This window comes from Pezoporus flaviventris, unplaced genomic scaffold (assembly GCF_033815535.1).
Source record: "Pezoporus flaviventris isolate CSIRO_AGI_PZ_B2104156 unplaced genomic scaffold, CSIRO_AGI_Pfla_v1 ptg000071l, whole genome shotgun sequence".
Classification (NCBI taxonomy): domain Eukaryota; kingdom Metazoa; phylum Chordata; class Aves; order Psittaciformes; family Psittacidae; genus Pezoporus; species Pezoporus flaviventris.
The window spans coordinates 2,373,745-2,400,340 of record NW_026892619.1 but is presented as its reverse complement, the minus strand read 5'-3'; the positions used below and the strand labels follow the sequence as shown (position 1 = coordinate 2,400,340).

General features: G+C 61.0%; 3 protein-coding genes across 3 annotated transcripts in view; 1 reads left to right on the top strand and 2 right to left on the bottom strand.

Moving 5' to 3' along the window:
* The window catches only part of STAR (steroidogenic acute regulatory protein), a 225,103-nt gene that overhangs the window by 136,974 nt on the left and 61,533 nt on the right, over positions 1 to 26,596 (bottom strand). The gene's annotated exons all lie outside the window — the stretch shown is intronic.
* RAB11FIP1 (RAB11 family interacting protein 1) overlaps positions 1 to 26,596 on the bottom strand; it is a 402,092-nt gene that overhangs the window by 357,846 nt on the left and 17,650 nt on the right. The window lies entirely within an intron of this gene.
* On the top strand, positions 1,759 to 24,850 carry ADGRA2 (adhesion G protein-coupled receptor A2). Its single transcript, XM_061472524.1, is given in 20 exon segments — positions 1,759 to 1,976; positions 8,650 to 8,721; positions 14,288 to 14,359; positions 14,464 to 14,535; positions 14,980 to 15,051; positions 15,170 to 15,333; positions 15,428 to 15,641; positions 16,406 to 16,570; positions 18,465 to 18,666; positions 18,755 to 18,904; positions 18,996 to 19,165; positions 20,151 to 20,343; positions 20,423 to 20,467; positions 20,469 to 20,625; positions 21,083 to 21,291; positions 22,099 to 22,226; positions 22,867 to 22,990; positions 23,077 to 23,222; positions 23,345 to 23,434; positions 23,609 to 24,850. Coding segments are annotated over 20 exon segments (3,867 nt in total). The 3' UTR covers positions 24,813 to 24,850.

The following is a 26,596-nucleotide window of genomic DNA, read 5'->3' as shown; positions in this document are numbered from 1 at the left end:
GTCAGAGCTGCCCTTGGTAGGAAGAGGTGCGTGTGCTCTTAACAGTCCATTAAGGGCATGCAGAGTAACCCCAGGGTGAGCAGCAGGGCTGCCCATGACAAGGTATGTCCCCAAATCCACTTGAATTCCCTCCAGGCACTCAGCATCACAACATTGGGCCATTCCCCTGCTGAAATCCTGTGTCCTGCTCCCAGCTCTTGCACTCAATACAGGCTCTTCAGGTCCCTGCAGGCACTGGGGTCCTTGGAGGCAAGGATTCCTTAACTCAGGGCTTGATCCAGCGAAAGGAGCCCTTTGCACTTGGGGATGCTCCTGCTTGCTGCTGAGCTGGATGTGCTGGGAATGTGCATCAAACAAGGGGTCTCTTCTCCCGGATGGGTTGGGGGGTGGAGGGGGGGGGGGTTGTATGGAGCAGATGCTCGCAGGATCTCGGAGCGGATGCTGGACACAAGCAGTTTCCTGTTGCTCTTCCAGCTTCAGCTGCAGGATCTGGGACCAGCATCCTGCAGCCCAGGGCACGGGAGGGTAATTCCTGCAGTGGAAAAACAGAGCGGGGGGGAGAAGATGTGGGTTCACTGTTGATTGTGGGTTCCTTACTAAGATGATGCCACTCTGCAGGGCTCTGGGGTCCAACGGATCCGTAAGAGCACGCGTGGAAACGGAGCTTGTGCTGACGAGTGTCTCTGCCGTCTCCTCTTCCCGACTGCCACCGCGTCGTGTTTGTTTGGAGAAAGGAGTGAATTTCTTTTCCCCTCCAGGAACGATTGGTCCTGGAGAGAAACCGCATTCCCAGAGTGGCCTCTCATCGTCCTTCCGTGACCCTCTTCCTCTGCGCCCTGGTATGGGGGCCTGGAGACTTCATTGCCTGCTTTTGATCCCTTTTGATTTGAAGCTGCAGTGAGCCGTGGCCTCCGAGAAGCTGAGCGCAGAGGAGGGAGAGGGGACGTGGGAGGGGGAATGGGAAGCTAAATATTGAACTTAGTGTGGAAACCACTGAGGCAAACAGGGAAGCAAGAAGGGAAGAGCATTAACTGAAGGGCAGAGGCCAGGAGGGGACGGAGCAGCGTGACCATGCAGTGAACTGTGTGAGTTTGGGTAGGGGCTTCCTCCATGGCATGGGGGTCCTGGAAGGCAGTGGGACCCCCCCCCAAATCCCCCGCATACAGGGCACTGATAGGACACTGTGTGTGCCACCACCCTGGGCACAGCACCCTGTGCCACAGTGAGGCATTGCATTGGACCACATGCACAGAGGGGGGCATCACATCGGGACCCTAGGGACCACATGCAGAGGGAGGCATCGCATCGGGTCCCTATGGACTGCATGCAGAGGGGAGGCATCACATCGGGACCCTATGGACCACATGCAGAGGGGGACATCACATCGGGTCCCTATGGGCTACACTCGCTCTGGACCACGCAGGGCTCCAGCCCCTCCGTTGATATCCAGGGCTCCAGCTTGGAACCGAGATGGGACCGGGAGCTTCTCGCCCTCCGGGACGGAGCGGACCCGCGGCTCCTGCGGGACCCCGCGGAGCTCCGTCCGCATCCCTCGGGGGCTCCAGCCCCGCGTCCGGGCTGGGAGCGGAGCCGATGCCGTCGGCGGGGCCGGGCCGGGGCGGGCCGGGGCGGGCCGGGGGAGGCGCCAGGGCCGGCGGCGGAGCTCGGCGAGCGGCGGGGAGGCGGCGCCGCCGGAGCCGCCCCGGGGAGCGGGGCGGCGGTGGCGGAGCCCGGAGCCCGTGGCCCTCGGCCGGGGCCATGCGGCGGGCGGCGGCTCTGGTGCTGCTGGCGGCGGCGCTGAGCGGCGGGGCCGCGGCGCGGGGCTGCCCCGCACAGAGCCTGGGCTGCAAGTGCGGAGCCGAACGGCCCAAAGCCCCCGGTGGCTCCGCCGCGCCCCGGCGGAGGGTGGTCTGCAGCGGCGGGGGGCTCCCGGCGCCGCCCGAGCCGCGCCTCCTGCCCGACGGCACCGCCACGCTGTGAGTACCGCGCTCCGGTCCCCGCATCCCACCCACCCACCCACCCCCGGCGCCGGGCATCGGCTCCGGGCATCACCCCCCGCTCCCGGACGTCGGCCCCGAAAGGGTCGCGCTGAGCCCGCTCCTCGGCGGCCCCGAAGCGGGGATGGAGCGGGGGGACCCCCTCCGGTATCGCCCCACGCTGACGGGTACCGGGGCCGCGCTCCCACTGCTGATGGGGACACGGGGCGGGGGTTGTTCTCTCTCTATATAAAGTGATCCCGCACCACAGCAGCGCTGCTGGGTTCTGCGTTAGCACCCTTCAAAGCCCCGCAAAGCCGGAGCACGGGTTTAACGTGGGGACGGGCGCTGGAAATCCAGGAAACGGGCTCCTTCTCCACGCTTCCCCCCGCAGCGGCTGCGGCTGAGCGCTGGGGGAGGATGTTTTTGTTTGAAAGCTGCTGGGAATACCCGCTGGGAAGGGCTGAGGAGCGGTTAAGAGGGGTTCGGGGGTGTGCTGAAGGGTCTGAAGCTGCTTCCCGAAAGCCTCCTCATGCCCTCGGTGCCGAGGGTCGTGGTTTCGGCCGGCGCCTGCAGTCGGTTTATTTATAACTGCAGAGATGTTTGAATTAAAACCCGGTTGGGAAGGCAGGGCCTCAGCGCTGGGGATGGAGGAAATCATTGCTTTCACCCTCAGTGTCATCCCCTGAGGGTGCCCATGGCCCCAGCTCTGCACCTTCTGTTCTGTAATAGGATTTCCTGGGTGCTGCGGAGGACTGGGGCTCCTGGTCCCTTCTGACCCGCTTGCTGGCATCCCTTGGTTCCCTCTGTCCGTGCTGCTCCCTGTGAGTGGCTTCGTTTTGGGGTGATGATGTCTGCTTGGTGGCAACGAGGTGGCTACGACAATGCCAACAGGCTTCGTGTGCAGCGTGGCCATGAAACGTGCCATGGGCAGGGTCTGAAGCCTGATGGGGTTGTATTAAAGGTGTTAATCACTGCAGCGACAGCACCCGTGTGCATCCTGGGTGTCCCTTGGCGGGTGGTGGAGGCCGTAGGGCAGGTGGAGCTGGTCCCATTCTCCATTGGGTGTCTTTGCTCTTCATTTCCTCCCTCTTACAGCCCTTTCTATGCATGAGCCCCTGGCAAACACCCGAGGAGGACTTTGGAGTCCCTTACCAGGTTGTGTTTGGGGAAAGCATCCCTGTTGTGGTGCTTTCTGCAGCGGGAGCAGTGCAACCACAGCACAGAGAAGGGGTAGAGCCCCATGCTGGTGGGATATGGGGTTTGGAGCTCCCTCGGAGGGGCTGGGCTGACTGTGCAAGGAGCATTTAGGGCATTACACGATCCCACTAAAACGTGACATGAAACCTACAGGCGTAGGCAGAAACCTACAAATATGCGGTGACCCTGAGCTCTGCTCTCGGGCAGTAAACATGATTTATTCCAAACCCTTTCCAGATGGAACAATCAAAACCAGAGGCTCCGGCTCCGGGAACGTCTCCCAGAGCCGCTTGGGGTGCGGAAGGGGCCCGGGCACGTGGCAAGGGCTGCAGGCACATCCCGCTGGGGACAGGCAGGTTTTGAGCCCCATGCCCTGGGGGATGCTCAGGTACCGAGGGATGCTCCCAGGGATGCTCAGCATCCCCTGTGCTGAGTAACTCTTACAAGCAGAGCCCGGTTCCAGTCTCCATCCGGTCTGGCCTTGAAGCAGGCATGTGTTAGCACTGATGGTGCTGAGCATGGAGAGGAAGGCTCCTGTCCCGGGACACAGGGATGGCTGGAGCCGGTCTGCGCCCTGCGGGTCCCTCAGCCCGGCTCTTTCCCGGCTTTTCCCACACTCTGGCTTTACTCCTTTATTTATCTTTCATTATTAGGCCTGTGCTGAGGAATCCAAAGCTGCCTGCACAGCAGCTGCTGCTGATTTACCCCCCGTGCCTAAAGAAGGGCTGGCTGGCACCGCAGCAATGGGCAGAGCAGGGGATGAGGGATGCCCGTGTCCCAGCGTGTCCCAGGGGATGCAGCGGTTCCTTATGGGGAGCCGTGTCCTGAGTGGAGCTGCAGCTCCATTCCTCTTCCTTCAGCTCCTTTCCTCTTCTTCAGCTCCATTCCTCTTCCCTCGGCCCCTCGCAGGGATCGCTGCTTGGGGAAAGAGCAAACCAGAGCCAAAGCAGCGCCCGCAGATGTGGAGCAGCAGAAATTAGCTCCATGTGGGGAAGCCACAGCGCAAGGAACAGTCCCGGTGTGGATGGGGATGCTGGGAATCAGTGGTCCTGCTCCATCCTGCTGCTGGGTGCTGGAGCTCTTCAGGCTGTGCAGTGGAGGCAGGACAGGGAGATGGGGATGGTTTGGGTCTTGTACTATCCACAACCTGCTGTGTCCTGCCAGTCTTTGGTCTTATTCATGCCATGGGGAGACCTTCCAGGACTGGTGCAGGCAGAATCTCTGCCTTCCTCATGGAGCAGGCACAGGAGCACAGGCAGGGTGATGGATGCTCACAGGGGTGCGATACCCATTACAAGCTGTGTGCTCTCTGACACCCCATTTTATACCCAGAGCTTGATTCTTGCCACGAGGCTGTGCTCAGAGCAGCTTGTACCGATGCAGCGCTCGTAGAACCATGGAATGATTCGGGTTGAAGGGACCTTAAAGCTCACCCAGCTCCAACCCCTGCCATGGGGACACCTTCCACTGGAGCAGGGTGCTCAGCACCGCCAGGGATGGGGTTAGGTCCAGCCTCCAAGCACTGAGCTGTCCCCTATGGGATGCGGCACCCCATGGGGACACCCCTCGGGGTGCCGGGGCTCTGCTGACGCCTCTGAACACGGCTTCCCCTCCCTCCCCCTGCGCTGACCCCTGTGCTAATCGCCCGCTGGATAAAGCACCGCAGCCCTAAGGAGAGGCAGAGCGCGCACGGCCGGGAGCCCAAACCTCTTCCAGATGTGGAATCCCAGCGCAAGGCCTCATTGCTGCGCGCAGCTTGATTGCACTGAAATCACCGATTGTCCGCAGGGAGCGGAGGGCTTTGACTTACGACCAATTTCCAGTTCTACTTGAGCTCCCCTCGCCCAGCCCGGGGTTATCCTGGGCCCCGCAGACGCTTTCCTTCTCGAGCCCTCCTATCTTAACGCATTGCGCTGCAGCTTGGTTCGGTGCTGCCGGGGGCTGCCCGGTGTTTCGGAGCATCCCGGCCCCGCCGAGGTTTCGCCCTCCCCTCCCTCCAGGCCTTGTTTTTCCTGTGCTAACAAAAGCTGAGGCTTGGAACAATCATTTTCACCGTCCGAAATAGCCCGGCGTGACGCGAGGCTGGCGGCAACGCCCCGAGATCCCAAACAAAGCAGGGACGGGGACGGGGACGGGTCCCCACCGGCTCCGTGCGGCTCCAGCCGTGATGCTGAGCCCTTCCCGGTGTCCTCAGCACCTCTCGCCATTCCCAAGGCTCCTCTTTCCTCCTCCTTACCCCCTCCCTGTGCTAAGCGCTGAGCTCTGCTCGGGGCACAGCCCTATCTGCTGCGAGCAGATGCTTTGAATTAAGGCACTTGGAGAGCAGAGCAGCGCCGTCCCCTCCGCGGCCCCCCCATTAACCTCCACTCGCTGCCTTCCCCCCCCCCCCCCCTTCGCCTGCCCGGGCTGGGGGAGCCACCGTCTCCCCTCATCCTTTTTTGGTTGGGTCCAGAGGAAGTTTATTGTTTCAGCAGCCCCGTTTCTGGAGCCGTTATTTATCCAAGTGGATTCCAGCGCGCTTGGAAAAACAATCCCGGGTTTTGGCGCTTTTGGCTCCTCTTTTTGAGATGAAAAAAAAACAACAAAGGAGAAGAAGGGATCTATCTCCCTCTCTCTATCTCCCTGCCTGCAGCCTCGTGGGGTTTCAGCCCTAAGAGCCCCGATGGGGGTGGGTTAGAGTGAGGATGCTGCACCCCTTCCGCAGATGAATCCCCCCAGCATGGAAGGATGCTCCCTGGGGACTTCTTCCTGCCCTTCCCACCACGTATCCCCCCCGTCATTCCCGTTTGACTCGATGCTCTGGTCCTTAATCCCTGCGTTGTCCAGAGAGACTTGATTGTCCCGGTGTTGGGGAGCATGGGCTGGAGATGGGCTGGGGTTTGGATGGGATGATGCTGGAGCAGCTCGAGGGCAGTTGGATGTTAAGGGTTTACCAAGGTGAGGAGTCCCAGCCTGGGCTGGAGCTAAGGCTCTGGAGGAACAGAGCCGTGCTTTCCTGGCTTGCCAAGCCCGTAGATGGCTGGGACATGGGGACATCACATCCCCTCTGCACCCCTGGCACCACATGGACCTCAATGAGCATCCATAGAGCTGCTGTAATCCCTGCCCACTGCTGGCAACCACGGTGGCCATGGCGAGGCAAAGGGATTGGGGTGCAGCAGGGTTTGCTTCCAGACCTCCATCCCTTTGCCCTCCCTCCTTTCCTTCCTCCTGGCCAGGCGTTAGAGCAGGAGCAGCTCTTGGGGCTTGAAATCCAGCTGAGGGGTTTGGATCCAGCTGCATCCCGGCGTAGGGTCCTGCTGTCCCAGTGTCTCAGGGGCTGCTCGCCCATGACCCTATCGGGGTGTCCTCATGGGCACACTTCTCGTGGTGTATTTTGGGGTGTTTCAGTTCATGTCCTGCAAGGGGATAGCGCTGGGGACCCGCAATGGCTCGGGCATGGAAAGTCCCGTGGAGCCTGATGGGAACTTCCTGACACAAAACCAACCCAGCAAACGGGTTTTGTTTTTGGAACCAAATATCCATAAAAGCCGAGGAAACCAAACCCAACCCTGTGTGAGGATGTGGGTTGTAACGGGGGGAGCGTGACCCGGCCGGGTTGTGCAGGATGGGGAGCAGCGGAGCCAGGATCCCTCCCCACAAAACCCTTTAGCAGGGAAGAGAGCTTCCAAGCGGAGCCGTCGCTGTCAGGGCCAAGCTGTGGTCGAGGACCTCTCCTTGAGGCAGAGCAGAGCAGGCGCCGCGCAGCCGGGGTCCAAGGGGTGGCTTCACCCCTGGTCCATATCCCCCTTCCCCATGGGGGAGGCTGCTATCCCGGCTGCCGGTTGCTGGCCGCGGATCACAGGGAAGGCCGAGCCCATCGGGAGCGTTGCCTTTTAAGGCTGGGAGCTGCGATTTCGTGGCAGAGGCGCAGCTGGTCCCAGGGGTCCGGCAACAAAGCGAGCATCCCTGGCGCCGGGGGCTGCTGCTGCTCCCTGCCCCATCCATCCCTGGATGTAACCCGGCGCAGCCCCATGCCCTGCGAGGCTTCGACATTCCCATAGCTCCTCCCTGCCCAATGCGGACCCCGCAGGAGGGCTGGGTGCGGTGTCTGGGGCACTCCTGTTTTCTATGCTTGCTGCTCCATCAGGATCCATTGTGCATCCCCTAGCCGGGGGGGGGGGGTTCTGCTTGCCCTAACTATAGCTTCAAGCAGGGAGCCCCCGAGGTCCCCCCCTCCATGCGTGCGGAGCCTGTGCTGGGTTGTGAAATCTGCTGCCGTTGGAATTGAAACCTTCTGGAGCTGCTGGAGCCTTGAGCAACAGCCCCTGCGGATACCGGGATGGGAATCGGGGCTGCGTGCCCCAGAGCTGGGACTGCAACCGGGAATGATGCTGCTGCTCCGGACCCATCCCTGCTGCGGGTCCGGGGGCTGAGCTTGCTGCCGGGGTTCATTGCTGCTGTGCTGGATGCTCTGAGCCCTGCCCCAGCCGCGTCCCTGCGGGGAGGAAAGGGCAAAGACGTGGCCCTGACCATGGCAGCTCCGTGTGGAAGCAATTTGCGGACTGCCGGCCCCTTCCGCTCCCCGCAGGCCGGGTCGCAGATCCCTGCGGACACAGCAGCGCCCGGTGGCAGCTCCTCATTAGCACAGGATGCGGCTGCAGGCCCCGGGGAGGAGGAGGAGGAGAGGGGGGGACCGAATGCGTTGCTGGACCCCAGCCCGTCCCCTTGCAGCAGCCCTCGGTGCGTTGGCAGCTCGCAGCCCTGGGTGCTCGCAGGGGATGGAGCTCTGCAGCACACAGCCACCATTCAGCCCTGCTGCAGAGCCTGCCCCTGTGTAAACAGCCCCGGCTCCGGCCCTCAATGAGCCCTTTTCATCCCCAGCCTCCCCCTTGGTCGGGGCTCCCGGTGCCTTTCCGGCCCCTGCATCAGTTTTGGATCCAAAGCGTTGCTGGTGCCGATGGAGCCACCCGGGAAGCACCTCGAGAGCCGGCTCCTGCCCCCAGGCCCCGGTCTGGCTCTGCTAATTGCCGCTGACACGCTCTAATGAGGCTGAATGGTCGGGTGCTGTGCCCTCCTTCCCTCCCATCACCCGCAAGGGCCCCTTTGGCCAGGAAAACTGCTTATTTAGGGATAAAATCTCAGCACTAGGATGGCCTCGATGGCAGGGGCAGGGGATGGGGGGTCCCCTCCTGGCTGTGGGTCCTCGAGGTGCCCTCTTGGTGTGGATGCTGGGGTGGGGAGCTCATCATCCCCATATGCAGCTCCTTGCACCCGTGGGCAGGTACTGGAGTGATGCCTTGGCCACTTCCAGGCGGTGGTGCCACACATGTGGACCACAGCATCGCATCCAACATGGCCATTGCATCCCTGGCCGTGCAAGCCTGTCCCTGACTCTTTCCATCTCCGTCCCTGTCCTCTTCCCATCCCCATCTCCATCCCTGTCCCTATCCCAAGGGAATAACGGGGCCGCCGCTCTCTGCTCTTCCCACAGGCTGCTGAGTAACAACAAGATCACGGTGCTGGAAAACGGCTCCTTCTTCGGGCTGCGGGCTCTGGAAAAGCTGTGAGTGCCCAGTGGGGAGCCTAGGGGTCGGGATGGGCAGCGAGATGCAGGCAGGAATTCCGGGTCCTGCTCCCAGCATCGCTCCCGGTTGCTGCACCGGGGCACTGGGTTTGCCATTGGCACCCAAAGGACCCAGAGGGCAGGAGGCACCGGGGGGGGGGGGTTGGGGGCATGCTCCATGAGGGTCGCTATGAAAAGAGATATTGTCCCCCCGAACAAAGTCAACTTTCTTATCTCTCCATGAAAGGCATCTCTATGGAGGGAGCTGCAATAAGGGGAGATTTATGGCCCCCATATGGGTTTGATCTGTAGGTATGCGGGAGTGGGGACGGGCGCACTGAGGGTGTTTTGTTCCCCACCGTGGCCCCACAGTGGGGCTGGATGGGCTCCCGCCATGGGGCGTTCACCCTCTGCACCAAAACCCGCCTCTGGGGATGGTTACAGCCCTGGTGAGGCTTTGGCACAGCCGCGGGGGCAGCAGGACCCACAGTGATTCATTAGCCCCAAAAAGGGAGCACTTTGGGTCCAGAGAAGGGCACCGGAGCTGGTGCAGGGCCTGGAGCACAGGGTGATGGTTGAGGGACCTGGGGGGTTCAGTGTGGAGAAGAGAAGGCTCAGGGGGGACCTGATGGCTGCCTACAAGTGCCTGAGAGGAGGATGGAGCCAGGAGGGGCTGGGCTCTGCTCCCAAGGGATGGGACAAGAGGAAACGGCCTCAAGCTGCCCCAGGGCAGGTTTAGATGGAGCTGAGGACCAGTTCCCCGGAGGATGCTCAAGCATTGGAACAGGCTGCCCAGGGCAGGGCTGCAGGCACCGTCCCTGCAGGTGCTCACACCCCCTCAGTGCCATGGGTCAGTGGTGGCCTTGGCAGTGCTGGGTGCCGGACCATGGGCAGCACTCGGTGCACGGTGCTGGATGAGGTGCGCAGTGCCTGGTGCGCGGCACTGCGGCGGGGATGCACAGCACCGGGATGCGGAGCAGGGGTCCCCATGCAACGGGGGCACAGCTCTGGGGCTGGTTTGGCTTTTAAAACCATGGAAACCCCCACGGGACTGGTTTTGGGCTGAGCACGGGGCAGCCACTGCGGGGACCCTGTGGCTCTGCAGTGCCCCATGGCCGAGTCCTCCCCAAGCTCTTGGCACCAAGCTCTCATTAACAGGAGGATTAACGGGTGCTGCGCTCACTGGGAAGGGCCATTGTGGAGCTGGAAGCTGCATCCCTTGGGGACCATACCCATGGATCCCTTGGGAGAGTCTCCAGCGTGTCCAGGGGGAACATGGGCTGCGTTCCCCATCCTGGCCAGCATCACACTGCTCCTGATTGCTCTGACAGGAGCTCTAATTGCTTTCATAGGGTCAGTTTAGGGCCACGGCACAGATGAGCCCCATAGAGGGACTGTGGTGGGGACAAAGTGGGGGTACTTCTGATCCTGGGGCTTGTGCATCCCCTGCCCACCCTTCGGTGTCCCAGCAGGATGTGGGGATGGGGTCTCAGGGTCCCCCCATGGATCACCCCCTCTCCAGGCTCACGGTTTGGCATCTCCAGTGATTTGCAGCTGCGTAATGAGATTAATGAGTGTGAGCGGGGCCGGAATGCGGCCGGGGCAGCCGTGCTCTCATTAGCACAGCTCCGCTTGGGAATGTCCTGGTCCTGCCCTCCGCGAGGCCAGCGCTTCCCCCCCTTGGCTTCAGGCTGCGAGGGGGGGCTCAAGCGGGTGACGGCAGTGATGGGATGGAGGCAAACATCCCATGTTGTGTCCATCGGCAGTGATGGGAAGCAGTGTGTCCATCAGCAATGATGGGATGCAGTGTGCCCATCGGCAGTGATGGGATGCAGTGTGTCCATCAGCAGCAATGGAATGCAGTGTGCCCATCAGCAGTGATGGGATGCAGTGTGTCCATAAGCAGTGATGGGATGCAGTGTGTCCATTGGCAGTGATGGGATGCAGTGTGTCCATCAGCAGCGATGGGATGCAGTGTGTCCATCGGCAGCGATGGGATGCAGTGTGTCCATCAGCACTGATGGAATGCTGTGTGTCCATCAGCAGTGATGGGATGCAGTGTGTCCATTGGCAGTGATGGGATGCAGTGTGTCCATCAGCAGTGATGGAATGCTGTGTGTCCATTGGCAGCGATGGGATGCAGTGTGTCCATCAGCAGTGATGGAATGCAGTGTGTCCATCAGCAGTGATGGGATGCAGTGTGTCCATCAGCAGTGATGGAATGCTGTGTGTCCATTGGCAGCGATGGGATGCAGTGTGTCCATCAGCAGTGATGGGATGCAGTGTGTCCATCGGCAGCGATGGGATGCAGTGTGTCCATCGGCAGCGATGGGATGCAGTGTGCCCATCGGCAGTGATGGAATGCAGTGTGTCCATCAGCAGTGATGGGATGCAGTGTGTCCATCGGCAGTGATGGAATGCTGTGTGCCCATCGGCGGTGATGGAATGCTGTGTGCCCATCAGCAGTGATGGGATGCAGTGTGCCCATCAGCAATGATGGAATGCTGTGTGTCCTTCAGCAGTGATGGAATGCTGCGTGCCCATCAGCAGTGATGGAATGCTGCGTGCCCATCAGCAGTGATGGAATGCTGCGTGCCCATCAGCAGTGATGGAATGCTGTGTGCCCATCAGCAGTGATGGAATGCTGTGTGCCCATCAGCAGTGATGGGATGCAGTGTGTCCATCAGCAGTGATGGGATGCAGTGTGTCCATCAGCAGCGATGGAATGCTGTGTGTCCATCAGCAGTGATGGGATGCAGTGTGCCCATCAGCAGTGATGGGTTGCAGTGTGTCCATCAGCAGTGATGGGATGCTGTGTGTCCATCAGCAGTGATGGGATGCTGTGTGCCCATCAGCAGTGATGGAATGCTGTGTGCCCATCAGCAGTGATGGGATGCAGTGTGTCCATCAGCAGTGATGGGATGCTATGTGTCCATCAGCAGTGATGGGATGCAGTGTGTCCATCGGCAGTGATGGAATGCAGTGTGTCCATCAGCAGTGATGGGATGCAGTGTGTCCATCGGCAGTGATGGGATGCAGTGTGCCCATCGGCAGTGATGGAATGCAGTGTGTCCATCAGCAGTGATGGGATGCAGTGTGTCCATCGGCAGTGATGGAATGCTGTGTGCCCATCGGCGGTGATGGAATGCTGTGTGCCCATCAGCAGTGATGGGATGCAGTGTGCCCATCAGCAATGATGGAATGCTGTGTGTCCTTCAGCAGTGATGGAATGCTGCGTGCCCATCAGCAGTGATGGAATGCTGCGTGCCCATCAGCAGTGATGGAATGCTGCGTGCCCATCAGCAGTGATGGAATGCTGTGTGCCCATCAGCAGTGATGGAATGCTGTGTGCCCATCAGCAGTGATGGGATGCAGTGTGTCCATCAGCAGTGATGGGATGCAGTGTGTCCATCAGCAGCGATGGAATGCTGTGTGTCCATCAGCAGTGATGGGATGCAGTGTGCCCATCAGCAGTGATGGGTTGCAGTGTGTCCATCAGCAGTGATGGGATGCTGTGTGTCCATCAGCAGTGATGGGATGCTGTGTGCCCATCAGCAGTGATGGAATGCTGTGTGCCCATCAGCAGTGATGGGATGCAGTGTGTCCATCAGCAGTGATGGGATGCTATGTGTCCATCAGCAGTGATGGGATGCAGTGTGTCCATCAGCAGTGATGGGATGCAGTGTGTCCATCAGCAGTGATGGGATGCTGTGTGTCCATCAGCAGTGATGGGATGCAGTGTGTCCATCAGCAGTGATGGGATGCTATGTGTCCATCAGCAGTGATGGGATGCAGTGTGTCCATCAGCAGTGATGGGATGCTGTGTGCCCATCAGCAGCGATGGGATGCAGTGTGCCCATCAGCAGTGATGGGTTGCAGTGTGTCCATCTGTCTTTCCACACTGCTGCTGTGCTCAGAGCTGCTTGTGTGTCTGCGGGCTCAGCCCTGGGGGTGCTTGTGGCTGCATTGGGCTGGATGAGGCCCTTTGTGCCAGGGTTTGCTGGGAGCATCGGGGCAGCTGCTTTGCAGGGTTAGCAGGGGGGATCCCCATGCACACATGGCAATGGGGGTCCCCATGTAGATAAGGCAATGGGGGTCCCATCCGCACATAGCCCTGTGCTCTCTCTCCTGCAGCATGTCACTGTGCTGGGGCAGGGGGGAGAGAAGGGGACTCAGGACCAGCAGAAGCATGAAGGCAACAAGCACAGCGTAGGCAGAGGAGCCTTATCATGGGGAGGAAGTGACTGCATGAGGAAGGCTCCCAGCAGGCTCCCATTGGGTCCCATCCCTGCAGCCCCCAGCCCAGCAGAGCTGGGGTTTGGTCCTGGGCATGGTTTGGGTGCTGCATCCCTGGCTGATGTGGGAGGTGCTGGTGGGAGGTGCTGGCTGGGGTCTGTCATAGGGGGGACCTATAGCAGGGACTGGGGCTGGTGTGGACGGTCACCGTTGGTGTGCATGGGTGGGTGTTGGCAGGATGGGTGTTGTGGCCCTTGGTACAGAGGGTGTTGGTGCTGGTGGCGGTGCAGGTGAATGGAGCTGTTCCCTCGGCACCGGCACTCACCTGGTCCCTGCCTGCACATCTGCCTGCACACCTGCCTGCACACCCGGCCATGGGAGCCACCAGGACACGCTTTTGCCCATTGGAGAATGCTGGTGCAGGCAGAGCTGCATCAGCCCAGCAGGAGCAGGATGATGCTGGTCAGGAAGTTGTCACAGTGCATTTCCCATGGGGGGGTGATCATGGGGCCATTTCCCCCCGCCCCAACAGCAAACCCTGCTTGTTTGGGGGAACCTGCAGGAGCCCCTTGGATGAGTTTTAGCCTGGAAGCCAAGCGCATCCATGCGCTGATGGATGCAGGCAGCATCGCCTGTGTTCCCTCTCCCTGTGGTGCCCCTCTTGTCTCACTGGTGGGACCCCCGCCCCCCCAACCTTCCTGCACCATTCCCCCATCACAAGCACCAGGTTGTGGCCTTGAGATGGGAGCTACGGTTCAGGGGGTGTCCCCAGAGCTGTGGGTGACCCAGCAATGAGCCCTATCGCTATAAATAAGCAGACGCTTCCATATGGATCCCATTTCCTCTCCCGGCCACCGCCTGGTCCTGGGGGCATCCAATGGGTGATGCCACCGGTGGTCCCTGGCTCCCCACCCCGGCACACGCCTGGCGAGCCCCTGATGAGATAGGAGCCTGCAATCAGGCCAATAACCCCAATGAGCTTCCTGAGGGCCGCAGAGCCCTTTTGGGGCCGTGCTGGCAACTGTGGTGTGTTCTTATCCCACATGCAGGAGATAACCCTGCTGCTCCGGAAACAATGTGCGAGCCTGGAGCGTGCCAAGGGGCTGGCATCCCCCCCACACCTCCAGGAGCACTGGGGAGCCTCACACCTTCCCTGCGCCCTTTGGAGTGATAACGAGAGGGAAATGGGATGGGATGCTGCTAATGAGGCTCTTGCAGGGGAGGGGTGTTGCAGCGCTGAGTGTGGGAGATGGGGCTGGGGATGTGCTCATGCCCTCAGCCCCGCTGTGTCGGGCTGCACACCCTGAGGTCTGCGTCCATCTCCCCACAGGGACCTCAAGAACAACCTGATCAGCACGGTCCAGCCGGGCGCCTTCCTTGGCCTCCTGGAGTTGAAGCGCTTGTAAGTGCTGCTGCAGCCCCCCCCCCCACCCAGGGACCCCCGGGGCTGGCTATGGGGACATCGGGGCGGCCCCATCCCAACACCTCCTTCACTTTGCCTTGCAGGGACCTCTCCAACAACCGCATCGGCTGCTTGAGCGCCAGCGTCTTCCAGGGGCTCCCCAACCTCCTCCGGCTGTAAGTAGCTCCCTGGGGATGCTCTGCTCGGCGCTGGGGGCTCTCCTGTGCCGTTGCTGGCAGTTTGGCTCTGCCTGTGCTGTATCCCAGGGCTGGTTCCTACCAGGCACTATGAGGCTCATTGGGTGCTGTGGTGGGATATGGGGGGCACAGTGAGGGGGCTGGGAGGTTTTCCTTCTGCAAGCCAGGTTGGAGACAAGAGGGTGGGTGTCCGTGAGGGTGATGAGGCACTGGCAAAGGGTACCCAGAGCGGTGATGGATGCTCCATCCCTGGTAGTGTTCAAAGCCAGATTGGGTGACACGGTCTGGTGTGAGGCATCCCCCACGGCAGGGGTTTGGAGCTGGATGCTCTCAAGGCCCTTTCCAACCCAAACCATCCCATGATTCTAAGTCCCAGCTCCCCCCCTTCCCTCCCCGCGCCTCCTTTCCCCCCCTCTCCTGCAGGAACATGTCCGGGAACATCTTCTCCAGCCTCCCTCCGGGTGTCTTCGACGAGCTCCCCTCTTTGAAAGTCGTGTGAGTTTGTGCCCGACCTTTCAGCTCCCAGCGGGGTCCCTATAGGGGAGCGGCGTCACCACCCCCCCCCCAGCCCCACAGGTACCCCCTAACCCTGTGTGTGCCCCTCTTCTTGCAGCGACTTTGCCACCGAGTACCTGACGTGCGACTGCAACCTGCGCTGGGTGCTGGCCTGGGCGCGGGGCCGCGCCGCGCACATCTCGGAGCGCACCGTGTGCGCGTACCCGCGGCAACTCCTGGCGCTGCCGCTGCGCGGCGCACACGAGGCGCAGCTCCGCTGCGGTGAGCGGGGACCGGGGTCCGGGTGATGGCAGCGGGCAGGGGGCCCGCGGGGCTCAACCCCGCTCTGTGTCGTCCCCCCCCCCCTCAATCGCAGCGGGAGCCCCGGAGCTGCACACGCACCACCTCATCCCGTCGCTGCGCCAGGTGGTTTTCCAGGGAGACCGGTTGCCTTTCCAATGCACCGCGACATACCTGGATAACAGCACCCAGATCCGGTGGTACCACAACAGGGAGCCCGTGGAGGAGGATGAGAGGACGGGTGTGATCGTGGAGGAGAGCCTCGTCCATGACTGCACCTTCATCACCAGGTCAGGGATGGGGATGGGGTGGGGATGGGGAGAGGATGGGATGGAGAGAGGAAGAGGAAAGGAGACAGCGATGGAGATGGGGATGGGAAGAGGAAAGGAGACAGGGATGGAGATGGGGATAGGAAGAGGAAAGGAGACAGGGATGGAGATGGGGATAGGAAGAGGACAGGGATGGAGATAGGAAGGGGACAGGAGACAGGGATGAGGATGGGAAGGGGACAGGAGACAGGGATGAGGATGGGAAGGGGACAGGAGACAGGGATGAGGATGGGAAGGGGACAGGGATGAAGATGGGGATGAGAAGAGGATGGGGATAAGGATAGGAAGGGGAAAAGAGACAAGGATGGAGGTGGGAAGAGGACGGGGATGGAGATGGGAAGGGGATTGGGGTGGAGATGGAAAGGGGGTTGGGGGTGGATATGGGATGGGGATGGGATGGAGATGGAGATAGGAACAGGAATGGGGATGGAGAAGGGGCTGAGGATGAGGATGGAAATGGGGACAATGACAGAGATAAGACAGGGACAGGGATGGAGATGAGATAGGGATGGCAGCAGAGACAACATGGGGATAGGGATGAACACAAACACTCGTGGCCACAGGGCTTGCTGGTTTGTGTGTACCAAGTGCCATGGGTGGGATACCAAGCGTGGGCACCTCCTATGCTTCATGGTGTGTCCCCATGCCCCCAAGCTCAGGGGGCCACTGCTGCGGGTTCAACCGTGGGGCAGACCCAACCGTGCCACCCATCCCTGTGCCCACAGCGAGCTCATCCTCTCCAACATCCACGTCTCTGCCAACGGCGAGTGGGAATGCTCGGTCTCCACCTCCCAGGGCAACGTCAGCAAGAAGGTGGAGATCGTGGTGCTGGAAACCTCTGCATCCTACTGCCCTGCTGAGCGGGTCACCAACAACCGTGGGGACTTCAGGTAGGGACCTGTGGGATGTGGGATGGATGCGGAATGGATGCAGGATGGATGCAGGATGGATGTGGGATGGATGTGGGAAGGATGTGGGATGGATGCGGGATGGATGCGGGATGGATGCGGGATGAATGTTGGATGGATGTGGGATGTGGGATGGATGCAGGATGGGCAGGATGGATGCAGGATGGATGTAGGATGAATGTGGGATGGATGAGGTATGTGGGATGGATGCCGGATGGATGCAGGATGGATGCAGGATGGATGCAGGATGGATGTGGGATGGATGAGGGATGCGGGATGGATGCGAGATGGATGCGGGATGGATGCGGGATGGATGCGGGATGGACGAGGGATAGACGCGGGATGGATGCGAGATGGATGCGGGATGGATGCAAGATGGATGCGGGATGGACGAGGGATGGACGCGGGATGGATGCCGGATGGATGCGGGATGGACGCGGGATGGATGCGGGATGGATGCGGGATGGATGCGAGATGGATGCGGGATGGATGCGGGATGGACGAGGGATGGACGCGGGATGGACGAGGGATGGACGCGGGATGGATGCAGGGTGGATGCGGGATGGATGCAGGATGGATGTGGGATGGATGAGGGATGCGGGATGGATGCGAGATGGATGCGGGATGGACGAGGGATAGACGCGGGATGGATGCCGGATGGATGAGGGATGGACGCGGGATGGACGCAGGATGGACGTGGGGTGGACGTGGGATGGACGTGGGATGGACGCAGGATGGATGCGGGATGGATGCGGGATGGATGCGAGATGGATGCGGGATGGATGCGGGATGGACGAGGGATGGACGCGGGATGGATGCAAGATGGATGCGGGATGGACGACGGATGGACGCGGGATGGATGCCGGATGGATGCGGGATAGACGCGGGATGGACGCGGGATGGACGTGGGGTGGACGCGGGGTGGACGTGGGATGGACGCGGGATGGATGCGGGATGGATGCGGGATGGACGCGGGATGGACGCGGGATGGATGCGGGATGGATGCGGGATGGATGCGGGATGGACGTGGGATGGATGCGGGATGGATGCGGGATGGATGCGGGATGGACGCGGGATGGATGCGGGATGAATGCGGGATGGATGCGGGATGGATGCGGGATGGATGCGGGGTGGATGCGGGATGGATGAGGGGTGGATGCGGGGTGGATGCGGGATGGACGCAGGATGGACGCGGGATGGACGTGGGATGGACGCGGGATGGACGCGGGGTGGACGCGGGATGGACGCGGGATGGACGCGGGATGGATGCGGGATGGATGCGGGATGAATGCGGGATGGATGCGGGATGGATGCGGGATGGATGCGGGGTGGATACGGGATGGATGCGGGATGGATGCAGGATGGATGCAGGATGGATGCGGGATGGATGCGGGATGAATGCGGGATGGATGCAGGATGGATGCGGGATGGATGCGGTGTGTGCAGGTGCCGGGGGCTCGCTGCAGGTGACTGTGTGTTTGGTAACAATTAGCAGCCCCAAGGAGCGCGGGTGCTTTTGAAGGGCTTTCCATGCCGGCGGCACAGCCCCTCTCCAGCAGCAGAGGTGTTGGAATTCCTTTGGCATGAGACGAAAGGCTCCAGGCACCCACTGTAACCCCAGCGGGGCCGTTATGGGATGTAAATTACTGGCACAGTCAAATATGGCTTGAATTAACAGTGCCCCCCCATCCCCATCCCAATCCCTATCCCAATCACCCGCCTCTGTGCTGAGGGCCCTGCAATCGGAACAGGGGGATCATGATGCTGGGGAGGGTCTGAAGAAGGAAGCAGCGTGAGGATGCGGATACCCACGTGCAGTGGGAAGGGGCTGGTGGTGGCGGATGGCTCCGTGGTCACCGTGTGCCTATGCCCGCAGGTGGCCCCGCACCCTGGCAGGGATCACTGCCTACCAGCCCTGCCTGCAGCACCCATTCGGCGCGGGGCCGGCGGGCGCCGGCTCCCCGGTGGAGAAGCAAGCCTGGAGGCGCTGCGACCGCGCCGGGCGCTGGGACCACGGCGACTACTCCCATTGCCTCTACACCAACGACATCACCCGCGTCCTCTACACCTTCGTGCTGGTGAGCCCGGGGCCTCGGGGGCTCTGTGTCCTTGGTGCTGGTGCTGAGCATCACCCCCCCACCTCCCCGACCCGTGCTGCTCTTGCAGATGCCCATCAACGCCTCCAACGCCCTGACCCTGGCTCACCAGCTCCGCGTCTACACGGCTGAAGCAGCCAACTTCTCAGACATGGTCGATGTCCTCTACGTGGCGCAGATGATAGAGAAGTTTATTGGCTACGTGGACCAGATCAAGCAGGTACCGGGCGCTGCTCCCATCCCTTGCGTGGCCCAGCCCCGACATTGGGTGGTTTTGGGGTTAGAAAAGCAGGAATCGGGGTCACCCGCAGCTGACGGACGTGATCGTGGAGATGGCCAGCAACATCATGCTGGTGGACGACCACATCCTGTGGATGTCGCAGAAGGAGGAGAAGGCCTGCACCAGCATCGTCCGCTCCCTGGAGAGGATCGCGGCGCACACGCTCAGCACCAACTCCCAGCACATGGCGGTGGTGAGCGGGTCGGGGGGGGTCTCTGCCCAGCTGGGGTCTCTCTATCCAGTGTTGGGGGTCTCTGTTTGTGTTGGGGGTCTCTGCCCATGCTGGGGTCTCTCTATCCAATGTTGGGGGTCTCTGCCCATGCTGTGGTCTCTCTATCCAATGTTGGGGGTCTCTGCCCATACTGGGGTCTCTCTATCCAGTGTTGGGTGTCTCTGTTTGGTTGGAGGTCTCTGCCCATACTGGGGTCTCTCTATCCAGTGTTGGGTGTCTCTGTTTGGTTGGAGGTCTCTGCCCATACTGGGGTCTCTCTATCCAGTGTTGGGTGTCTCTGTTTGGTTGGAGGTCTCTGCCCATACTGGGGTCTCTCTATCCAGTGTTGGGGGTCTCTGTTTGGTTGGGGGTCTCTGCCCATGCTGGGGTCTCCCTACGCAATGCTGGATTCTCTTTACCCAATGCTGGGGTCTCATTGCTCATGCTGGGCTCTCCCTACCCAATGCTGGGCTCTCCCTACCCAATGCTGGGCTCTCCCTACCCAATGCTGGGCTCTCTTCACCCAATGCTGGGGTCTCTCTACCCAATGCTGGGCTCTCCCTACCCAATGCTGGGCTCTCTTCACCCAATGCTGGGCTCTCCCTACCCAATGCTGGGCTCTCTTCACCCGATGCTGGGCTCTCTCTGCTCATGCTGGGGTCTCTCCACCCAATGCTGGGCTCTCCCTACCCAACGCTGGGCTCTCTTCACCCAATGCTGGGCTCTCTCTGCTCATGCTGGGCTCTCCGTACCCAACGCTGGGCTCTCCCTACCCAACGCTGGGCTCTCCCTACCCAACGCTGGGCTCTCTCTGCTCATGCTGGGCTCTCCCTACCCAACGCTGGGCTCTCCCTACCCAATGCTGGGCTCTCTTCACCCGATGCTGGGCTCTCTCTGCTCATGTTGGGCTCTCTCCACCCAACGCCGGTCCCTCTGCCCCTACCCCTCTGCTGACCCCCTCGCCGCACGCGGCAGAACTCGCGCCAACATCGCCTTCGAGGCGTACATGGTGAAGCCCGAGCGCTACGTGGGGCTGAGCTGCGTGGCCTTCCAGCGGCGCGAGGGGGCTGCGGGCGAGCGGGGCCCCGAGGCGCTGCCGGACCAGCGCCTGCGCCTGCGCTGCACCACCGGGCGCCCCAACGTGTCCCTCACCAGCTTCCACATCAAGGTAAAACCAGGGCGCCAACGGAACGGGGCCGGGGGAGGGAGGAAGCATCCATTGTTCACCATGGACCGTGCGCCCGCAGAACAGCATCGCCCTGGCTTCCATCCAGCTGCCCCCCAGCCTCTTCCGCCAGCCCCACGGCGGCTGCCCCATCGGGTGACTGCAAGCTCCAACTGCTGGTGTTCCGCAACGGAAACTCTTCTGCAGCACCGGCAACTCCTCCCCGCCTGGCCGACGATGGCAAGCGCCGCAGCGTGGCCACGCCGGTCATCTACGCCGGGACCTGTAAGGGCTGATGGTGAAGGGTTGGGGCTTGGGGGGGGGGGGGGGCCTGTTTCATGGGGTTTGGATGAATGGAGCTCCTTGGGGGTGTTGCTGCAGCACAAAGCCATCCGTAGGGGTCTTCATGGGGATGTGGCAAGGGTGGCCCTCCCACCCGTGTGCATTTGGGAGTGGAAGGGTGGTACTTATAGAAGCACAGAATGGGTTGGAAAGGACCTTTAGAGCATCCAGTTCCAACCCCTGCCATGGGCAGGGATGCCTCACACTGGACCGGGTCACCTTGAACACTGCCAGGGATGGGGCATTCACTTCTCTGGGCACCCTGTGCCAGGGCCTCAGCACCCTCACAGTAAAGAACTTCCTTATGTCCAACGTGAACGTGCCCTGCTCCAGTCCGAACCCATCGCCCCTTGTCCCATCGCTGCAATCCTGTCCTGCTGACCTGCTCCTGTTGCTGCAGATGGCTGCGGAGTGGGAAACCTATCGGAGCCGGTGGCCGTGTCCCTGAGGCACCCAGGGGAGGGCGCAGACCCAGTGGCCGCATACTGGAACTTCGAGGTGCTGGGGGGCATGGGGGGCTGGAGCGCCGAGGGATGCCAATTGGCATCCCAGGAGCCCAACGTCACCTCCCTGCACTGCCGGCACCTCAGCAACGTGGCCGTGCTCATGGTAGGTGTGGGGTGCGCAATGGGGGGGCTATGGGTGGAAAGGGATGGAGATGGGGATAGGGAGGGGGAAGGGGATGGGGACGGGGAAGGGGGATGTGGATGGGGATGGGCATGAGGAAAAGGATAGGGAAGGGAATGGGGATGCGGATGCAGATGGGGATGGGGGATGCGGATGGGGATGAGGATAGGGAAGGGGATGGGGATGCGGATGGGGATGCAGATGGGGATGGGGATAGGGAAGGGGATGGGGATGGGGAAGGGGATGGGGACAGGGATGGGGATGAAGATAGGGAAGGGGATGAAGATAGGGAAGGGGATGAAAATAGGGAAGGGAATGGGGTGGGGATGGGGACAGGGACGGGGATGAGATGGGGGTGGGGAAGGGGATGGGGATATGGATGGGAATGGGGAAGGGGATGTGGAAGGGAAAGGGGATGGGGATGGGGAGGGGGATGGAGATATGGATGGGGAAAGGGATAGGGATGTGGAAGGGGATGGGGATGGGGAAGAGGATGGGGATAGGGAAGGGGATGGGGAAGGGGATGGGGATGGGGAAGAGGATGTGGCTGGGGATGCAGAAGGGGATGGGGATATGGATGGGGATAGGGATGGGGATGGGGAAGGGGATGGGGAAGGGAATGGGGATGGAGAAGGGGATGGGGATGGGGAAGGGGATGGGGATGGGGATGGGGATGGGGATGGGGAAGGGGATGGGGAAGGGAATGGGGATGGAGAAGGGGATGGGGATGGGGAAGGGGATGGGGATATGGAAGGGGATGGGTCTGACAGGCTCTGCTGCGCTGTGCAGGAGCTGAGCGGCTTCCCCAGTGTGGCACAGGGCGCCGTGGAGGTGCTGCACCCGGCCATGTACACCTGCACGGCCGTGCTGCTGCTCTGCCTCTTCACCACCATCATCACCTACATCGTGAACCACGGGTGGGTGAGCGCCCGCACCACGGTTGGAGGGGTTGGGCTTGGCTTGGTGGCTCTGGGCAGCTGGAGGAGACACCCAAGTGCTGGCAATGGGAGGGGGGCTGCCTGGAGATGGGTTTTTAGGAGGTGGCCCTAAAGGATACGGCTCTTTAGGACATGGGTTTGCAGAACCCTCCAGAAATGTGGGGTTGGACAGAGCTTTGGCTGACACAGTCTAGTGTGAGGCATCCCTGCCCATGGCAAGGGGTGGAACTGGATGACCTTAAGCTCCTTTCCAACCCAACCCATTCTATGGTTCTATGGCTGGATGCGTCCTGCCTTCATGGCAAGGGGTGCTTGGTCTGCTTGGCTGTGTCTTGTCCTGCAAGGAGACGTGAGGTGGGACATTGAGGGTGTTGTGAATTCCCCCTGTTGGGCCAGCAATAGCGAGGAGCTGGCGCTGAGGGATGGGGTCCATCTCAGGATGAAAACACAGCTGCTGCCCTGCCGGGCCAGGATCCAAGCGCATCCCGTACCTCCAGCTCTGTGTGCACAGCTGCTTTATCCCTACGCTCCATCACCAGAGCATCCTTCCAGAGCAGGCTTTGTGCTGTGCCTCTCGTGCTGCAAATACCTGTCTATACAAACTAAGTCTATCTTCCAGCACCATCCTCATCCCACGGAAGGGCTGGCACATGCTGCTGAACCTCTGCTTCCACATGGCCATGACAGCCGCTGTCTTTGCGGGCGGCATCACCCTCACCGGGTACCTGATCGTCTGCCAAGCGGTAGGTGCAGAGCACAGCGAGGTCCTGCCCCGCTGGATGAGGACCCCATGGATGCAGCATCCCCATCCCCAACCTCTCTCCCGCAGGTCGGCATCATCTTGCACTATTCCTCCCTCTCCACCCTGCTGTGGATGGCGGTGAAAGCCAGGGTGCTCTACAAGGAGGTGACCTGGAAGGTGCCGCGGCAGCCGGACGGAGACGTGTCCCAGCCAGCCCCCAGACCCATGCTGCGGTACGAACCCCACTTCCCCTCGCCCTGGCCCCATGGGGAGGTTCCTGGCTCTGCCGTAGCACCCATCCTGCGGTGCTGTGCTCTCCCAATGGGTGCGTGCTGACACCGTCCCCATCACGCAGGTTCTATCTGATCGCTGGTGGGATCCCCCTCATCATCTGCGGCATCACGGCAGCTGTCAACATCCACAACTACCACGACAACAACCCCTAGTAAGTGTCCCTGCCCCACCAGTGACTTGGGAAAGCTTGGGGAAGACCAGGGAGATTTTCCCCATGAATTATCCAGATACTGGGGGAAAAAACCACGCAGAGCCCGTGCCATTGGGATGCTGAGCATCACAGCACCACAGGTCTGCTCAGTAAAGCCTCTTTCCTCCTGTATAGCTGCTGGCTGGTGTGGCGGCCCAGCCTGGGGGCTTTCTATGTCCCCGTGGCCTTCATCCTGCTCATCACCTGGATTTACTTCCTGTGCGCCGGGCTCAGCCTCCAGTGCCGACCCTCCCATCGCAAGGACATCCCGGAGCCACTGGAGCCGCCGCCACGACTTGGGGGTACCAGCGACCTCCTGACGGACTCCGGCTCCATCTCGGTCACCCTGAACTCGGGGCCCCCCTGCCCTGAAGGGGACGGTGTCTACTCCCTGGAGGTGCAGTTCTGGGCGCTGGTGATCACCCACGCCTTGTACGTGGCCCTCTGGACGTTCGGCGCCATGGCCGTGTCCCAGCGCTGGTACCTGAACGTCATCTTCAGCTGCCTCTATGGAGTCACCGCCGTGGCGCTGGGACTCTTCATCTTCATCCATCACTGCGTGCGGCGCCGGGATGTCCTCAACTCCTGGTTCTCCTGCTGCCCGTCCTATAGGAACGCGCTGCCCATGCAGGCGTACGTGCACCCGGGGCTGGTGCCGGAGGACGGCTCGCAGGTCTTCATCGGCTGCGACCCCGAGGCTGCTCGCTCCAGGGCATCCTCCTCCTCTTCCCCCAGCAGCGCCGGCTCGGCCGGCGGCCGCTGCAAGCTCACCAACCTGCAGGTAGCCCAGAGCCAGGCGGATGCTTGCCCGGCCACCGGCCCGGAGCCGGATCCCAGCGATGGGAAACCCACTATGAAACACGCCAGCAACCTCCACGGGCGCAGGAGCCACCGGGGCAGAACTAAGCAGTGCCGGGATGGGAAGCACCACCGCTTGAAAGCGCTGCGGGGCCCCTCGGAGCATCCCTCGAGCGAGAGCGGGAGCATCCACAACAGCCACTCCGAGAGCTACCCCAGCGGCAGGACCAGCCCCGTGAGCAGCGCCCGCACGGCACCGCGGCTACCGCAGGATGGGGATGTGGGTCCCAGCCACTCGGAAGGCAGCGACGGTGGTAGGAGGGTGCCTGAGTTCGCCGAGGCTCGCCGGAGGAGCGCCAGCAGGGATAACCTGCGCCAAGGCGGCGCTGCTGAGAAGGAGGCGAAGCGCCGGTCCTACCCGCTCAATGTGGCCAGCCACAACGGGGGGCTCAAGGGCAGCAAGTACGACATCAACCTGGCCAGTGCTGACGGCGCTGCTGGCATGAAGACCGGCCTCTGGAAGAGCGAAACCACCGTGTAAAGGTGGGGAAGGACCGGATGGATGCGGCGTTTTCCTCTGGGAGCAACGTGCCCCACGCACTATGGGGATGGCCGGGGGCTCGGGTTCATCCTGGCTGCAGGGTGATGCTGGGATCCCCGTATCCCCCCCACCCTTGAGGAGGCTCCAAGCTTCCCATGGGGTACAGGGGCAGCAGGCGCGATGCAATCCCTGCTCTGCAGCCGTGCTTCCATCACTCCTGCATGTCACTTCAGACTGATCCTAAAGGCTATTTTATTATACAGAGGAAGAAAGAAGAAAGGTCTATTTTTCAAAGCTATATTATTGAATGTATATATGTACAGAGAGGTCAGGGAGTGATGCCAGTGCCTCCATACCGACCAGTGTTCCCCGGGAGCAGGCATGGCCACAGCCTGCTCCTGCCACGACTGCAATATTCCCACTGATGGGACCACCCCAAGTGCCCTTTATACGTACAGAGACGATGCTTGTGCGACCCCAGCCTGAGGAAGCTGCTTCAGAGCAGGTCAAAGAGCGGCTTCTCTGTCTCAAAGGGTTCCCCATGCAAAGGGGTTTGGGCCAGCGCTGAGCCCTGTGGGTTAGGCCAAAGTTAAAGCCATATTGCAAAGCACAAGGTAAGAGGAGCCTCAGCTCCAAGGTGAGGCGATTGTCTGCACTGCCTTAATGCCAGACACTAAAACCACAGCCAGAAAAGGCTCTCAAGCCCTCGGAGGGGAGGCATAAGCTATGCAATGGGGTGGGCTGGCAGAGCCAACACCGACCCTTCTCCACCAAAGCACCAAAGAGCTGAGCCCTAAAGCAGGTCCTGGTCCTTAACCCAGGGATACAGGCTCAGCAAACGCTTGGGTTTGCTCTTAGGAAGGCAGAGAAACCCCCTGGCTACTGGTGTCAGATGAGAGGAAGGCACCAGGGAGAAGGGGCTGTTGCTGGGAAAATGATGCCAGTCATTCCTTGGACATGATGCATTCAAAGGGCTGGAGCTTGGATGAGCACTTACCTTTTATTTTTCCCATTTAAAAACAAGTCGTTCCCCCCCCCCCCCTTTTTTTTCCCCTACCTTAATAAAAGCCAGGCTGCCAGGTCTGGGTTTCCTAAAAGAAGAGGTTGGGATGGCAAAGCACATCCCCACCTCATCCCAGCACAACACAGTGCTTCCTGCCCCTGCCCACGCTGGACTGGGGCTGTTTCTCCTGCCTCTGCCCCTTCCCTGCCTCCGTTTCTCCCATGTACAAACGAGTTTCAGCATTCAGCTACCTCCCAAAGGGTCGTGGGGAGGGGGAAGCACAAAAAGCACTTAAGTGATGGATTTCTCTCACCTTCAGCAGCCCTGAGGGACCCCTCACTTGGTCCTGCCTCATCTCTGCCCAAGCCATGCCTTAAAACCACAGCCTGGCGGTGAACACGTTGCTGCCGCAGCCTCCCAGGTCGTGCTGATGCTGAGCTGTTGTATATGCTTGCTGCACTGTGACAGTATTATAGGGAAAGCTTTGTATTATCCAGTACACTATGTTCGTGTTGGTCTGTTTACATTTACAAGCAAATGACATATCAACAAGAGAGCTTCCTGCAATATACCTGGGGGAGGGAGGGAGGGAGGGAGGAGAGGGAGGGAGGGAAAAGTATGCCAAAGAGATGACTTTAAAGGGGTCTGGTTTGCCTTTTTCTATGAATAGAATGTTGCCAGCAGATATGTTCTGGTTAATATATTAAAGATTTGCCCATCTGCCAAGATGTACTGGTGTTCTTCACAAGCACAACGGGCTGCCAGGCATGGGGAGGGCAGC